The 17,514-nt window shown below is 46.9% G+C and overlaps 1 protein-coding gene across 2 annotated transcripts in view; it reads left to right on the forward strand.

The window, feature by feature from the left end:
• SLC4A4 (solute carrier family 4 (sodium bicarbonate cotransporter), member 4) overlaps positions 1-17,514 on the forward strand; it is a 157,126-nt gene that overhangs the window by 59,748 nt on the left and 79,864 nt on the right. For both annotated transcript variants that reach the window (XM_009707459.1, XM_009707458.1), the window contains exons 3-5: positions 4,682-4,817; positions 10,543-10,703; positions 13,461-13,640. In XM_009707459.1, the coding sequence (XP_009705761.1) occupies positions 4,682-4,817; positions 10,543-10,703; positions 13,461-13,640 (477 nt within the window). The remainder of the gene's footprint in view (positions 1-4,681; positions 4,818-10,542; positions 10,704-13,460; positions 13,641-17,514) is intronic.

Consider the following 17,514-nt stretch of genomic DNA (forward strand, 5'->3'; position numbering starts at 1 on the left):
TGAGAACTTCATGTTAGATGGTCTCCTTGGCCTTGAGCGGAGCAAGCAGTTGAGTAGGTGCAGGTCCCAAGGGTATTTAGAAGTGTCACTGGTAACAGCAAGCTGAAGAAACAGGAGGAAGACCATGATGGTGGATTGGAGAAGAGGCTGTTTTGCTTGTACATCAACACAAATGAGTCCCCCCCCGTCCCCCCATCCCAAGGCAGCACCGTACCCCCAGAGAGCCCGGCTATAACCACCTTCCGCCCACGACAAGGCAGGCACTTGTAACTTGGCACCGAAGCAGGAGGTGACTTTAGGATACTCGCCAATGCCACGAAGCCCACCGGTCTTTCCCTGCGCGGCAGGGAGCACCGCAGGCGCTGCACCGGCTCTCCCATCCCGCCGGGCAGCCGGGGAGGGCTCCCTGCTGGAGCCAGCGATGGCAGGAGTGGGACTGACGTCGGGCTGGGAAGTTCAGCTGGGGCTGATTTGAGATTGTTGTGCTAGAATGTGTCTCTCTCTATTTCTGAGCTCCCTGAGATTTCTCTCTCTTGATGGAGATGGATTTTTGCCTTTGGGAACCCGAGGGTATAAATTGTACTCGTAATTGGCCTGAACTGAACTAGGAGAAACTGCTGATGTGTTCATTCTCTTCTGCGAGGGCTGTATTTTATAAGCCGCCTCGTGAACCGCTTGTGACTGAACGTGAGAACAGGAAAGGGAAAAGGGGGAGGTAAGAGGCATCACTTACGGATGGCAATACCTCTGGTTAAACGTTGCATCGGAGCGTTTCACCATCTGCGTTTAATACCTTAAATCCTCTCCCATTCAGGGGAAAAATATAATCCTAGCCATCTAAATCTGTGGATTAGCATTTTCTCTGCTACATATGTCTGTTGATCATCAGGTTGTTTCTTGAATGAGATAGCAAGGAAAATAATATTAAAAAGACTTAGCAGCAACGGCAGCCCATCCTGTCGTTAATGGTGCTGGTTCCAGCAGCTCCTAAACTGGACGGATTAGGTGGAAGCGAAGGTGATGGTCAAGGCTGGGGCAGGCTGGCGGGGCTGGGGCTCAAAGGTCGGGCAGGGGGAGGTCTGCAGAGTTCACCCCCCGGGTTAATTGCTCGCCAGTTCTTAAGCCTGATACTCAGCTGTCTACCCCGCGCTGAGCACACAGTGTTCGCTCCGGAGATTAAGATGAAAATATGTTCTCCTTGCTAAAGAGAGCACATAAACAACCCATAAACGGCCCATTAACCTACAAAATCGCAATAAAGAACATGTGGTAAAGCAAGACATAGGAGACCTGTGACCCTGCAAATGCCTTAATTGGATTTTGAACCTTATCATCTGTGCTAAATGCAGCTAATAGGAAATTAGCAAAAACAAAAGAAAGAAGAAAAGAAAGAAGGGGTGACCTACGATGCGTGCCCAGGTTTGGTGGGCGCATTTCTGTAATTCCTCTTACGGTGCAGTGCAGTGAGCCCAATGCTGTGGGTGGTTGTGGAATTACCGTGGTACGGGATCGAGTATCAGGGTAACACTTCCGTGTGATAAAGGCACCTCAAAATGACTGAAAAGAGAGAAGTTTCCCATCGGCTGCAACTGATGCCTTCAGCGGCTGTAGAAGCTCTGCCGTCACTTCCCTTACAGGCTGTTCCATGTGCCGACCGCTTGCTGTGCACCACGTTGCTTTTTGAAGCGATAGGATGTCAGTGTATTTTACTGCTTTTCTGGCTGTGGTGTTTAAATTCCGTTCAGAATCTAAAAGTATATGGAGTCATTAGTGCGGACTGAGGGGGACGATGATGGAACAGCCCTGTTACGGGTACTCTGCCAGCAGGCCGTGCTCTTCATTTGGAGGGTGACGGCAGAGTTCAGACGCCATCACCCACGAGCCGTAGGCATCCACCGTTAGTTCCCCGGGTCCCTTCCACCGCTGTGAGACCGCCGAAGGGCTGGAGAGTGGCAACCGCGTGGTGGAGGTGCTCTTCGGCTAAATTCAAACCAGTTAAAGGAAAAGGAGAAAGGAGATCATAGAAGTCTGCGGGCTCATGCAGTGAGCTGTTTTGTATTCTTTTGGCCAGGCGCTGTCTTTTAATTCTCTTTAATTTAAAAGTCTTAGCTGAATCTTTTGCCTCTGTTTGAATACAATTTGTGTGAGAAGTTGAACCCTGCTCCCTGATGCTTGGCTGTGGTGGTTTCAGCTCAGGCTTCTGGCACCAGTGGTTGGTTGGGGCTGACTGTAGAAAGATGAGCTCAAGTGTTAGGTCTAATTGCCTTTTTAGAATAGGATAATCGTAATTATTTATACTAATGTTTGGTTTAAATGTGGTTTAGATGCAGATTTTTTTAGTCCAAATTGCTTTTATAATTGCAAGGACAATTTTCATGCATAAGGCTACGTGTTTGGGGATATATTTTGGAACTGTTCTGCAGAGCGCATCTGTTAGATCCAAATCGAATAATCAGGTACTCATTGTGCACCTCAGAGATTCTGAGAAATATATCTGAGGAAAAAAGATAAATTCTGTAGGAACTAGTGATTGTATAAGCGTGCTAATTACCAAGAGAGTTCATGTGTATTTTTCTATAACTAAATGTCTGTAAATTCAGCTTAGCAATATTTTTCTCTCCAGTTAGGAGCATATCAAAGGGAAGCTGTTGTTTTTGTGGGAAGTGGTGGATTTTCTCAGAGGAAGGACTGATGGGAAACGTGAAAACCGTTGCATAGCCGGTCTGGGAATTTTACGGAGTGGTGGGCAAGGTGTGGCGTAGGTGGTGCAGCGGCAGGGTCACAGCCCCGCGGGTCGGCGTTGGAAGGCTGCTGTAGCACGTGTTGTGAGACGGCGGCCTTGGGAAGCACAGCCCCGTGGCCTGGCTGGCAGGTAGGGAGGCTGGGCTGCTCCCCTCCCTAGGGAGAGATGGTCAGGGCTCGTACAGATTTTCTTTGATGGGAATGTGTTTCTGTGATGAAAGGCAAAGCTGCTGAGGACTTTGCGACAGGAGAAAGGAGGAGCATGTAAATGTCCCTGCTCCTGTTGAAGTGAGAGAAGGAAATCGCCCTTCAGCCCATTTAGCAGGACGTGCCGTGCTCCGGAGACCTTTCCAGAGGTTGCCTTCTCTGGTGCTGGGTTGGGATGTTAAAGAAGGGGCATATGGCTCCTCTTATAAGCATTTAAAGCCAGAAGACTGGTAGGTGGTGGGGTGCCCAACAACATGTGCTCTCGGTACTGTCCTGGCCCGAGTGCCGCAGGGGTTCGGGACGCGTGTGGCTCCGTGTGCTGCCGTCCTGCCTGCCGGAGCCCAGGGCCAGCGCCGGGGAATGTTCCTGGGTGCCCAGGGAAGTGCAAGGGCACTCGTGACTGCAAATATACTCTCAATAGAAGTCTGGTTTGTAGTACGAAAGCATCATCATCCTAACCAATAAAGACATGAATTTGCATCAACCTTTGCTGAGTAATTTAAGAGGAAAGGTATGAAAGTTTCTTAAAAAGAAAAGGGGGAGGAAGGAAAGGGCGTGTTTCTTACTTGTTCCCTTTTTCACATTACAAAGTGAGACTTTGTTTACCCTGGAAGAATCAGTGGTGATTGGACACCTGGTGTAATTAATTATTTTGCAACAGACAGACAGCTGATCTTTTGAAAAGAAAGGAGTTTTTAGCAGAACCGTTCAAAGTTCATAGTCTGCTGTTTAACTCTAATGCTAATAAACATTCAGCGGAAAGGATGACTGTCTTGAAATTTCACATGATCGCACCTTTGTTTTAAGGTGATATGATCACAGAAAAACCCTGTAGACCCCAAGAAGTCTTCCAGCAAGGTGACTCTTGCGGCATGAGCTCCACTTGCCTTTGGGAGATGCCCTTAGGTCTTGGGTTGTGGACCATGATGTTCTCGGGTTGTAATTTTGAGTCATGCGTGTTTCTTAACCAGGAAGGGGTTTCTGCTAATTTTTCTTGAGCTAATAATGCAAATGAACTTTACTTGCACTATCAAAGGAGCATGTGTTGAACGTAGTTTCTTTTACCTAAACGGGCAGTCTTTTCCCAATGGGATCGGTTGGTTTTTTTTCCAGTGCATTGGTGCCTGACTAAATGCGTTGGGTCGCATTCTTCATGTATAGAGGAGACAACCTTTCTGTTAACTATTCCTGTGTTTTCCAGCAGTTGGTCTGGGGAGGTTACAGCCTGCCTTGCAGGCCAATGGGAGCCCGAGCCCTCTTGGCAGGGAGGGGAAAGCCAGCTATGGGATGCTGTCACAGCAAGCCCCAAAATAGTTTGGCTGAAACTGGTTTTACGTCATATAAAAAAGGGGAAAAAGGATCTCAGCTGGTCAGAGTACGAAAGGTCCTTGGGCACGCACCATAGAGCATATTGGTTTTGAGCTCAATAGCACTTTTTTTACAAGGGCTGCAAATTGCTGTAACATAGTTAAGGACTGTAGGAAGAGGCAAGTTTTCCTGAACTTTACTCCCAGCTTGAACTTTTAAGAAGTGAAGTGAGAGGCAAGGAGGGGGAGAGAGGGAGATAGACGTACCTTTGCTGACGCCCCTCTGTCCGCAGCGACTAGGATGTCAAATGGAAAAGACAGCCTGGAGAAACAGCTGAATGGCTTTGGGGAGAAGGGGAAGGAGAGGAGCCGCACATCCCTGGTCATCTTTCAGGCTGTTAACCGCAGTATTTTCACCTCTGCAGTCTCCCCCGCTGCTGAACGCATCCGCTTCATCCTCGGAGAGGAAGATGACAGCCCAGCACCGCCGCAGCTCTTCACAGAGCTGGATGAACTTCTGGCTGTTGATGGACAAGAGATGGAATGGAAGGAGACTGCAAGGTGGGTTGGTTTTCCTTTACCCCAAAAGGGAAGGGCAGCTGCACAGGACCCCGTGGGAAATTGCTTTTTAACATTCAATTGGGGTAACATCTATGCTACGGGATCGCTTGGGGGATCCACGGAAAGGAGCCTGTGTAGTTCAAATTACCTTTCTTTGGTAAATGAGACAATTCGAGGATTTGCTTAAATATTCCTTTAATACAAAAACTAGAAAAAAAAAAAGTAGAGTGCCAGATCTATTTGAATAGTTTGCCTATGCAGAGCCAAGAGACGTATGGGCTTACTAGTGCTTTGCAAAGAATGGCAGTGTCTTGGCCGGAGTTGACAGAAATCGGTGCCTGAATAAAGCTTCTGCACGTGTGTCAAACTGCTTGAATTCTGTTGCCCCAAAGTAGATTTGAACCTGACCCCACTGCATACCACAAGTTGGGAAATTTTGACAGCGTCCCTCTCCTGGCGAGTTACTGATGAAATTAATTTTAAATGGGCAAAAAAACCTGAAGGTTTCTTCTTCGGAGGAAATTATTCAAGGTGTGTGTTGAATGCTGGATTGGGCTGCCCACTTTGAGTTTCTTCCTTAGGTTCTCTACCTGTTTCTTTGATGCTGCTGTTGGTTTGGTCAAAAAACCATGCCAAAAAACTAGCATGGTTTTTTGATCTGGTTGACACAAGTTACATATAGTTGATTTCTGAACACCACCGAAAAAGCCATTGGATTGGATTTGTGATGTAAAGGCTTCTGTTTAGCCTCTACCCTTATAAAGTTTTGATTTTTTTAGTACAGTAAAAATACTTTTCTTGAGTTTGCCTTAGTAGGTAAACGCCTAATTGCAGTCTGGTTGCTGTGAAGGCCTGAAAGGTCCTGCTAGACAGACTGCTCGCCCAGCCACAGAGCAGTCCGGGGCTTTACCTTCCCTATTCCCAATCCCCCTCCCTTAACTTGGGGCTTTTCGTTTTCCTTTATTGTGGCTGGGCTAAGCTCTTTCCCCACCTTCCAGTCTTAAGGGTGCCTACTGTGTTCATAGTTAGCCCATGTTGTTTGGTTACCTTAATCTTCTTTACCTGCGGTTTAATGAACTGCTCCACCACCTACCCCTTTACCCCCTTATCTTTATTTTTACTTCTCGGTCACTTGGAGAACCTTTGTAAAGACTTCTCACCTTTTACTCTTTAACTTCTTACTTGTTGGTCATCCTTTTCTCCCTTTATTGCTTTTCTTCCCTCTTATCGTTAGCTCAGTACTTGCATTTTGTCATCTGTACCGCCTGCCTCTGCTTTTTGCAGCGAATGATGCTTTCCTCTGTCCATGCATAGGCCTTTGGGAAGGGGTTTTAACGACAATTTGTTAAAGCTTTTTCACGATTCAGACCTTAGTGTGGTATTGCTTGCCAAGCAGTCTCTCGGGGCTCTCCTGTGTAGTATGAGTGTTGGGAGGCTGTTTTCCTTCAGTGCACAGCTGTCGGCCGTCAGCAGAAAGGTGCCCTGTGTCCCGCTGTCCCCGAGGGCCATCCGTCGGGACCCCTCCGCTCTTCTGTCCAGGACGCCTGGCGGTGGGCTATGCCTGCCCTCCTCCGACGGTCAGGTGGCTCTAGAGGAAAAGGGAGCTTTTCTTCTTCTCTCGCAAATGGTTTCTGGTTTTATGTGTCTTCACACGCCTTTGGGAGAAGTGCTAGATGGAGCTGTATATATGATTCCCTCTCTTTAAAGATGCATGTATACAGTACATGCTTTAAGCACCCTGTTGAGGCACTGTATAGCTCCGAAACTTGGCCCAGCCTCCTGACTTGCATGCTATTTTGTTGATAGTGATCTTGCACAGTGTATGATTGTTCAGGACTTTTCAGTATCTTCCTGAAATGACTTACTCTTGCCCAGCAAGACCTGCTGTAGGCTCCAGAGCAACTCCAGGTGCAGGACGTATCAGCTAGCCCTGGCTGGCTCCGTGCTTCAGCGGGCAGGGGAGCTGCCGGCTGTGCAGCTCGCTCTGGGCTGGGGCTTGAAAGATTGTCTGTGTTAAAAGGGTTTCACAAGTGATACCGTCCCTTCCAGAGCTGTTCTGGTCAGCAGGAGAATAACCGGTACATGTCTCGGAAAATTTCCAGCCAGAACCTTAAAGCTACTGATGAAAAGATGTTTCCAGAAGGGGACCTTTAGTTGCCCATCCTGGTTCTTGATTCATGGGAGCTCAGCTGTGTGTGATGCAGCCCCAGTAGAAACGGGCTGTAGTTGTCCCCTGCCCGTGGTGACATTTCTGACAGCAGGTGAGATTGGCCCGTGACCGGGGCGCGAAGGCGTCACGTTCCTTTGCACAGTCCCGTTGCCTGTTAGTGCATCATGGTGCTGGGCCGTGGTCCGCAATAAAGGGCCATTTTGGAAGAACGTCCTTAGCATACATCAGGTTTCCCAACAAGGCCCTGTAAATGCGTTAGAAACGGAGCAGTAAAAGGGAGAGTTTATTGCTGTTAGAAGGTAACCTGAAGATTTGGGTCACTGGGTGCTCCTTGTTCGTTTTGTTGGTGCTTGTAATCGATTTACCTGGTGCGGATGGACAAGTTCTTGCTCTAACACGTGAAAGTTTGCATTTCAGCGGTAGTTACAGGATACAGAGCGATCTAGGAAAAGGAAAAGACCTGAAGCGGCTGGAGGCCACTCGTCTATTTGGAGGCGCAGTACAGTACATTTGGGGACCGAGATGTGTCCACCCTAGTGTGGGGATTGCCATTCTACAGGGCAGGGAGATGGTAGAAAGATCATCAGGTACAGAGAAAAGGAATGAAAGGACTGTGGGATGGTGGATAGGTTTTTTTTGATCTTCTATTATGGACTTTTTTATTATATAAGCTCTGTGAGGCAGTACATTTTTATCCTTCACCCTTTTGCACATTACAATATTAACACACCTTTTATGCAATCCTTTTTGAAGCTCTAAAAATAAAAAAATTATGTCTCCTGCCTCTTGGTTAGCAGAGACACTAGCTGTCTTCAGAGTATGCGTACATGGACTGTACCGCCGGCTCCCGGACAGGCGTTCGAAGCGCAGAGTGTTATCCTGCAGGCTGCCAAGGACGCTGGTGGCAGATTTTTCTCACAAGTCTCAGCCCTTTGAGGCCAACGGTGCTGATAGGTACCTGAATTCAGAAGTCCCCAGTGCCAGGAGAGCCTTGCTGGAGCCGCCGGTGGAGTTTTGAGGGCCCATGAGGCTTAACAGAACATGAGTGGTTTATGTTGTACCTTGCTGTGTCCCTGATGTGGTCATGGGAATGTTGAGTAGCTCTTGCCAGTGAGGTACAGCTGGCAGACAAGAAGAATATGTAGATGTCAAGAACAGAGCGGGATAGAGATGAGGAAGGTAATTTGATTGTTTTCTCAAATAACAGGGGAGATAATATTTTGCCCTGAAACAGTATGTTCCTGCTAGGCTGCAGCCAGCATTGCTGTCATCACTGGGGGAGCTCCGTCGAGAGCTGTACCCTTCTGTACTCACGCCGTAGGGAGCACTAACCCTGCCGCTGCCTCTCTTGCCCTCTCCGCTCTCCTCCGCCCGGAAAGTCCAGCGCTGTTTGCCTGTGTTCAGCAGCTGCCCATGCAACTTTCTAGCTGTGAGCAAGCTGTTCTGCAGAAGTAGACTTTTTTTTTTTAAAAATAAAAAACAAAACCACAAACAAAACAACATGAAGAGCAAGACATCAGTTAAACGTATGGAAAGCCAGGTGGACGGCTTTGCTTTGGTGTTGGTTTGCATCGGAGGTGGTGTGTGCCAGGGCTTCAGAGCGGACTTAAGAACCGAGTGTCTGAAGCTGCGTCAGAGCGTTGGGAAGGCACCTCGCTGTCCATGAATTCCCACTGGAATGGGCGGGCTTGGAGGCTCCCTGGGGAGAGAGCTGTTCTGGGGACTGCGCTCAGTAGAGCAGGTGGTAGTTCAAACAGGTTTGCAAGTTAATATTTGTTTTATTGTATTTGTATTGTGGATTATAGTGAGAAAAGTAAACAGAAAGCAAATATTGATAATTGTGAATAATATGCTTTCACTGGAAAGGCAAACACTTTGTAATTTGCGGCCTGTGTGCTGTTGCAGGGTGAAATGTGTCTTGAGTCACACACGGTGTGGAGCCCTGGAAATCCACAGATGTGCAGCTGCCCGAGTCCCTTAGGTGTCCTAGGAAGTACCTAGATTTTGTGAACTAAATAGAACCTTATTAATTTGAGATCAAATTCAGTCTTTTAGTGTGAGTTAAAAAGCAGCTTTAAAAAAAGGTCTCAAAAATTGATTACTGCAATTGAAAAGCGTAATTGATGAATCCTCAAGTAATATGTTTTTCAGGATTAAATATAATTTCACTTGCTGTTAATAGTATTCTTTTGAACCCATTTATGAGCTTCCTTACCTTTACGTATGTGTTTTTTGTCTTGATAATCCCCTTGTATTAGTCACTGGAATGTTCATTTTCCACATACGCTAAGACAGTATCTCAAGACAGGATTAAAAAGCGCTTTGCAATTAGATGATGTTAAAGCGCCTTCCTTGTCCTGCACGCCGAGCTTGTACCAAAGCCATCGCGGGGTGCTGCGATGGAGGAAAAAGGCCTGTGGCGTGCCTTGCCCTCGTCCTGGGGCGGCGAGGTGAGATCCCCTCCCCGAGCCCCGCAGCAGGAGCCGTTTGCTCCATCCCGGGCCACCCACTCCTGCAGAGCCCGGGCCGGGAGCAGCGGAGCCAAGGGCAGGGTCAAGGCTGGAGGCGGAGGTGGGCTGCAGCCCCCGCTCACGGAGGGGAAATCTCCTGCTTGCCTGCTGTTAGGACATGGCTTTAGGGCTGTAAAGAGTATTTTTCACAGAACAGGATTTAACCTTTGCTCGAATCTGCAACTAGAGATGAGCTTGCTGGCTTTTTCAGACCCGCTCTGTTAAATCATTAAACAACGGCTAGAGAGTGGAGGGAAAGAAGGAGCCCCTTAATTTGTGTCTTTTCCTTTGATGGCTCGCTTGTTCTGCTGAGCACATCTTCAGGTTAGGTTGGGATGTGCTCCTCTCCTCCGCCCTTTGCCTCGTGCCAGCCTGTGGCTGTGGGGCACTCTTATTCGGTGCTGCTGAGTTGTTTTGGCAGTGGCTGAAGTTTGCAGATATGATTGTCCGGGATCTGAATACTTGAATACAAGTCCCCTTATTTCCAGAAACGCTGAGGTTTCCCCCCCGCCCCCATCCTTTTTGTGGAGCTGTGGTGCTCAGCCCTTCTCCCTTGAGGTTGTTGAAGCGTGCACGTGGTTACCTGACTTTCTCTCTGTTGGGTCTGGGGAAGGGGTGGCCGGGTTGCGGCAGTTGGTTTGGTGCAGCGTCAGGTTAGGGACTGGGTGTGCAAACTGAGGAGGGAATGACGGGGTCTCGGCTCCGTCGCCGAAGCTGCCTGTGTACTCTTGGCCTGGAGCAAACATCAGCTAAAGGGTGGTAGTTTAAGTCTTGGTGAAAGCTATTAAAGATAATGTGTTTTACCTCACATTTGCAGTAGTTTACAAGCAGGCAGAGCATTATCGCCGCTCAGCTGACACATACCAATTCATTAAGCCTTTGCAACTTGATCATGGATTTGTGGCCTCGGAGATGTGTGGGAAAATGCATGTGCTTAGGCTTGTCGGTATGCCGTGGTGGTTCAGCTGTCTCGCTGCTTTTTGAGATGTCTGTCTGCAAGGAGCTGACAGCTTTAACCCAGTCTCGTTGTTCTGCCCTCTCGTAGGTGGATCAAGTTTGAGGAGAAGGTGGAACAAGGTGGGGAGCGATGGAGCAAACCTCATGTGGCCACCTTGTCCCTGCACAGCTTGTTTGAGTTAAGGACGTGTATAGAGAAAGGCTCGATAATGCTGGATATGGAGGCCTCTTCTCTCCCGCAGGTGGTGGGTAAGTAAAGCTGCCTCGGCACTTTGCCTCAGCTCTTCCCTACAAATTTTTATTAACCCTGATGATGGCTTCACTGGCGGTTTTAATGAAAAAGCACTGCATTTTCAATAAAAGAGGAAAATAAATAAATAATCTTCCAAGGAATAACAGGGAAAACTAGAAAGTACATGGAGAAGGATAACGGATAAATGAAAAGAGTTCTTCTCAATTCAGCAAGAAGAGTAAAAGAATCAACTTCAGTGATAATTAATGCTTACCTTGGACTGCTTTTTGGTGATTATATAGAATCATTTGGATCCTGAAGTAGGTATCCTAAGTTATATCCCAAGACATCACTACATGTGTGTGAAGGGAATAGCATAGGCCAGCTTAGTTGATGCTCGCTAGCAGAAAGGTAACATGTAAAAGGGCCAGCTCTGCTCACGAGAGAGATACCGGGCGAGTACCGCTTTGTGCAGCAGGACTGCAGTTTTGGCCCCTGTGGTCAGACCAGAGGCTGCTTTTGGACGAGGTCCCAGGGTGGGCCGCTGCTGCAGGCAGGGGAGGCTCTGTTTTGGGTGGGGGGCTCCCCTCCAGCAAAGGAGAGGGAAGAGCAGCTACAGTACCAGCTCCTCCTTCGCTCTGCTGAGTGGGGTGGGCATATTTTTGCAGTTAAAATAGCCGTGACCTGGGATGACACTTAGTGACATTGCTGAGAGCTATACCATGTTCCTGATGACGTGTGAGAAAGCATACAAAAATAAATTTTATAAGTGAGCCATCCGGGCGAGGAGGTACATTTAACCAAAACACTGAGTTTAGAAGCCATTATGTGAAGAGGCATAGAAGAGCAAAATGAAATAACACACCCCCCCCGCCCCAAACTCAGTGCTTTGAATTACAGTCTTGGGAAGCAGGCTCAAAATTGTCCTGGCATGAAATTATCAAAGAGCAGGTGTTGCACTGGTGTGTCAGACTTGGAATTACAAAAGCTGCCTCTGATATTATCTACAGAGTTTTGAGCTTAGTTTTCTAGGTGCTTGGGATGGCATTTATCTTCCTTTATTTTTGTGTCTGTGTATCCAAAGGCACAGCTTTGCAAAGTTTTAAAAAACAAACAAATAAACCAGAACCAAAACTCAAAAAACCCAAGACCTCCGAAGTTTTATGCTGAAGCTGAATGTGCCTCAGAAGATAGCAGTAGATGTCAGTGGTCCAAAACTTTAACCCTCAAACATTAAGTTTCTTTTTGAAGTCACTTCGAGATGTCACCTTCAATATCCTTCTTCTACACCCAAATTAAATCTAATTCCTGGGAGATTAAATGACAACTCAGTGGCTCCTGTTGCTGTAACACTGTACTCAGTGGGGTATTTTTGCTGGTCCAGATCCTTAGTCAGATAGACGGGGGTGTCCAAGAAGCCTACAGACTCGGTTTCCAGAATTGTTTAATCATGATCACTCAGTTGGTGTCTAGTAGTGACACACAGGAAAGAAAAACTCAAAGAGGTCTCTTTGATTTGTGTTATATCAGAAGCACGGAAGGGAGGAAATACTTGCCAGATGGAGAAGGTTAAACTTGATGAAGACAGACATGTTGTTCTGAAGGAAGTATTCCAAAAATCACTAGCAAAAAATATGAACAACAAAAGCTTACAGAAAAATGGTACTTTACAAAAGTAAACCTTTTGCCAAACATTTTGTGTAACCGTACCTACGTGCATATAATGATCCTTTTCTGAGTTTGGGTGGAAGAACTAGGCTTTTCTCCCTAGTGATGTGAAGAGGCATTAATTCTTGGGCAGCATATAGAGGGTGACTTTCTGACTCACTGAGTTAGCAAATGTGATGCATGTTCTGCCGCCCCTTTCCCATAACTTTTATTGTTAGCACAAATAAAAGTTACCAGTAGACAAATAAGAGCTGCCACTTTCCCTTGGGGGGACAGCACGTTAACTGAAGTAATCAAGGGAACGACTTAATGTGAAATTTAAGGCACTATAGAGAGTCTTAATAAATCTGGCTACCTTTTTTTTTTTTCCCCCTCCTCTTTGGGATAGGGGAGCAGAAAGGAGAGAATTGATGGAAAGTGAGCAGTCTTTGCAGTGGGCTGGGAGCCTTTTTTCCTGGTGATTCAGTTAAAGGCAAAGCTGCATAGTATGTCCTGTGACAACTGGAGCAAGTTCTGCCTTTTGCAGTTGCCCTCATTTTACTTCAGTTCTGAGGGTGAGTGATTTAATTAGTTACTCATCTCCAGGAGTTTTTCCTGGCATTAGGTTAGGTTTCACTGGGGGCCTGTGAGGTGAACTCACGCCTTGTTGAATCTGATAGAAGTTTTGCCATGTTGGTTTTGGGAGCATACTGGAACTTGCAATGTAGTTGTAGCTTCTTCACAAAAATACAGGGTCAGAGCAGATTCCCTTTCTGAACTAACAACCATCTTAGCCTGGGTACCGTTGGTTTGAAATAGGCCCAGTGGCATGTACGAAAATAACAGAAGGGAGTCTAGGTGCAATAGGTACGTGTCAGTGGCTGATGGGTTTTGCTGGATGGAAATGCTTATGTTCCATTTCAAAGGAAAGGTCTAAAAGATATTCCCATTAAAAATAAAATGGTGAAAGCTGCTGGTGGTTTTGAGGTGGGAAGGAAAGCCTTCAAAAAAGGTAGGGTGAAAACAATCCATTGCTCTCCCCCTGCTCTCCCTTGACGCAGCTGAGTTTTGTGGTTTGTGATTAATTGTCCTCTCCTCTCCCTCACCCTTTTCTCTGCTTGCGACAGAAATGATCGTTGACAATCAGATCGAGACGGGGCTTTTGAAATCAGAACTGAAGGACAAAGTCACCTACACGCTGCTCAGGAAGCACCGGCACCAGACCAAGAAATCCAACCTGCGCTCTCTGGCTGACATTGGAAAGACCGTCTCCAGTGCAAGTAGGATGTTTACCAACCCCGATAATGGTAATGCAGAGGCTAACTGGCTATAGCCTTCCCTTCTAAAGCAACCCACCAAACTTGCCCGCCAAAAACTAACTATGTTGCCCTGACAATGCTTTTCTAACCCACAATTAGTGTAGCGAGACCCGTACTGATAACACATCAGTGGTGGGCTCTTGAAGGCTGCTTTGGCCGTGGCACGTCACTCTAACCGTATCTTCACTGGACTGAGTGGGAGGGGAGGAGAGGTGGCAGGCAGGTGGGCGCAGGAGGCACAGGGGAAGGCAGGGAGATGCTCTTGCAGCTGGCGTGTAGGAGGTGATGTAGGAACAATGACAGGAAAAAGAGATTTACAAAAAAGTCCCAACTGTGCCTGAACCTAAAAGGCCGATCATCTGAAATGTTTGGGCAGAGGCAAAGCTTTCACGCGCGTTCGATTTCTGTAACAGATGATGTCGATGGCACTCAATCAAAAATTTCGTGATAGTAAGATCTAACTTGCATTTTATTGCCATACAATCATTGTCCAGTGTGGGTAAAGCTGTTTTCCGTCTTGCTTTATTTATCCTAAAATAGTGTTGTGGTGTATGTTGTGACTATGTCCCTCTTTCTCTCTAAAAATGGCTTAGTAGAGCGCGCCGTGTTTGTAGTGGTGTCTGTAAATGTGTGTGTGCACGTGGATGCGGACAGCTCTGGAGGCCTTGGCAGTGACTCTGTACTTACCCGTACATTGAGATTTGCAGTCTTCTTACTAGTGGTAATCAAAAAAGAGGAGTTTTAAGCCTATTGTCATGTCTTGGAGTTCTGTCAGCTGCCTCCTGCTGCAGTCTAGAAATTTGTCTAAAAGTGGCCATTTTAAAATACCCAGAAACGAAAGCAAGCAAAGAAATTATTTTCTTCTGGCTACATGTAAGGCCTCTTAGCTTTCTGTGTTCTGCTTCTAAAACTCGCCCTAACATTTCTCCCTAACCTGTTGTCATACTTTATTGATATTTCCTACTTTTTAACGTCCTTTGCTTTTGCACAGGTGTGTATGTGCATGTGAAGAGTATTTATTGCTCTCGATGACGCATCTTGTCATGTACGAGTGCCTTGATAATGCAGCGATGAAGTGGCTAACACAAAGGCACGGTAACATGAATCAAGGGAATGTCCTGGGTGTGCAGCTTTTCGGTGAATATCCCTGCAGGAGTCCACTGGAGCAAAGAGAGGGACTGTGCTTTGGAGAGCGCTGGAAGGAAATTCCCGTTCTGGGGCAGGAGCTCAGTGTGGCCAGCTGAGGTGGTGGGTGCACACTAAAGATAGGGGAGCCTCTGCCAGAACACTCTGCAGTGAGGGGAAGGGTTCTTGGGGCCATCACCAAGCTTTGCTTTTGCCCTGCAGATTCCCACAAGCCTTGAGCAGACACCTTGGGAACTGGGGAATACAGGCGGGTAGCAGTGCCTGTGGAGGGCCGGACCCAGGAGAGGCGGTGTTGGGGAGCTCCAGCTAAACTGCTGCTCCTCAAGCCCCCCTGCTCATTTCTCGTTAGCCTCAGGCATAACATTGGTAGGTGCCTCAGTTTTTTGCCCTTAAATCGGCCAGACCCTTCGCATCGCTGGAGGATACCTCAGCCAAGTCAGGACTGGGCACCCAGCGAGTAACTTACGTTTGTTTTCAGTTGGGACTGAGAAATTACCTTCTTTCCAGCATGTGCTCTGGGCCTTTCCATTGGGTCCTCCCCACTGTTGTATGGGAGGCATCTGCCTGCTGTTAAAAGAAGGAAACAAGTGTTGCAGGTAAAAATGCATAAGCATTATTTGTGGTGGTGTCTATACATATCAGTTACCACCTCCGTGACTACTACAGTTTCTGGACCTTTTAAAAGATGAGCGGGTTTGGTTTGAGGAGAAGGATCCTGGGCTGTAGCCATGCCGTATGGGAGGCAAAACATCAGACAGATGTGTTTTTAGCACGCATCTCTCGGGTGCTTCAGTCGCCTTGTGCGTGGTGCAGGGGATGCCCTCAGTTCTCGGCTCCAGCCCCAGAGCCCTTTCCTGCAGGTAGGCACTGCGACACCGAGGGTTATGGTAGCACGGAGAGGTGTTTCCAGGCTGGCCCACAGCCTGCTTGTGGATCCACAGTCAGACCTGCCCACTCTCGTACTGCCTGGGAGACGAGCAGGTGAACTCCTGGCTGTTGGGAACACCTCTGTGTTTGGGCAACGGTAGGCTTTTTTTCCTATGTTATACAGTTGAACAAGTGATCAAGTTTAGTGTTTTATTCTGAGTGCCTGTCCCAGTCAGTTCCTAAGGCGTAGAAATGTAAAGAAACCTTTAGGACTGACTGTATGGCATTGCTGTGATTAGTGCTTCCTTCGGACACAACAGGAGCCTCAACTGAAGAGTTAACATGGGCTCTGTTTACAGCGTACATCCACCTTCTGCCTCTGTGCTGCATCTGTTTGTTCTGCACCGTATGCTTGTAACAGCCTCCTCTTTTTTTTAGCAGCTGCTGAATGTCAAATTCTTCCTTTCTGCAGTTAAAGTTATTCCGTAAGGAGCCATCAAAACCTCAGGGTGTTAAAGACAAATTAAAACGTACTTAAGGGGTTTGAAGGTAAATCATGCTCAGTGTATTATTTAACTATACCTTGGACAGTAAGCCCTGTCTCTTCACTGTACAGAGCCAGACTTTCAGGGCTGGTTAAAGAGAAAATAGCAGCGTGCTTGTCCTGGGAAGGCTGGTGCTGACAAAGGGCGTTTGTCTAAGTTCTCACTTCAGCCCTTGCTTATTTTTCATGGCTAAGGGCATCTTTTACTGGGATCCTAGGTGACTTTGTTTTTCATCCATTTCTTTCTCTTGTTCAAAGGGCTGTGCAGGTCCTGTCTCAGTTGGACTAATTCTCAAGAAATCATTTGCTGGCTCTGCTTAGCCCGCAGGCTGACCTTCAGCCACTCCTTTCATGTTGTTTTGCCTCTGTTTCCCCACCTGGGATGTTTCTGTGTTATGAGAATATATAATGCGTTATGTTCCCTGACAGTTCAAGTGCTTTGAGACTTAAGGAGGGAGAGACTTACATACAAAGGGAAATACTTCATGAATAGTTGTTACTGTTATTTATTATTTACACTTTAATGAAAAAGTAACTCCAGAATGTATTTGATCGAGTTATACCACAGTCCCTGGAATTCAATGAGTGCTTCTCATGTGCTTCTAAAGGCAGAACTTGTCCTTTAGACAGATAAAAATTTAATGAGGCCAAGAGGAGTGCAGCTGTCTCTCAACATGGCTAATCACAATAATGAAAGTGCCATCAGCCCTGAGTGCTCATAAATTTCCCCAGGGTTTCTTTCCAGGTGGGTATTTCCTTTCAGTGTCTACCTTTCATTTCAGCATCAGTGAAACTTTCATCCAATATTCATGCTGCCGCCAGGTTCATGAGCACAGCAGCCCCTCTGTGCATGGCTTCCTTCTCACCTCTGCACAATAGGTTTACGGGCTGGTATATTTGGGAAGCAGCTCGGCTTTCTGCTCGACTGACGTTTACTGCCATTGTTAAAAGAGGGAACTTCTCATCTCTAGTTCACCCATAAAACAAATGGATGTATATTACAAAGCACCCTGCTCATTTAATGGACACAGTTATTGTGTGTTCATTAAGGGTTGTTAATGAAACAATCTCTACTGAAGCTGAACCAGACCCTGCTGTAGGTTATGTGTAAAAATATTATGCAGCTTACTGACTCTTACTGAGCAATCACAATTGATTTGGAACCTGTAGTTTTGATAGGTACCTAATTGTATTAAATTACTTTCAAAAACGTTTATTTGGGAAACACTTTAGCATAATGTCATTAGCATGGATTCTGCTCCCCCCCCCCCCCTTTTTTTTTTTTTGTATTCTTTTTAGGTCTAA

This window comes from Cariama cristata, unplaced genomic scaffold (assembly GCF_000690535.1).
Source record: "Cariama cristata isolate BGI_N322 unplaced genomic scaffold, ASM69053v1 scaffold9069, whole genome shotgun sequence".
NCBI classification, from domain to species: Eukaryota; Metazoa; Chordata; class Aves; order Cariamiformes; family Cariamidae; genus Cariama; species Cariama cristata.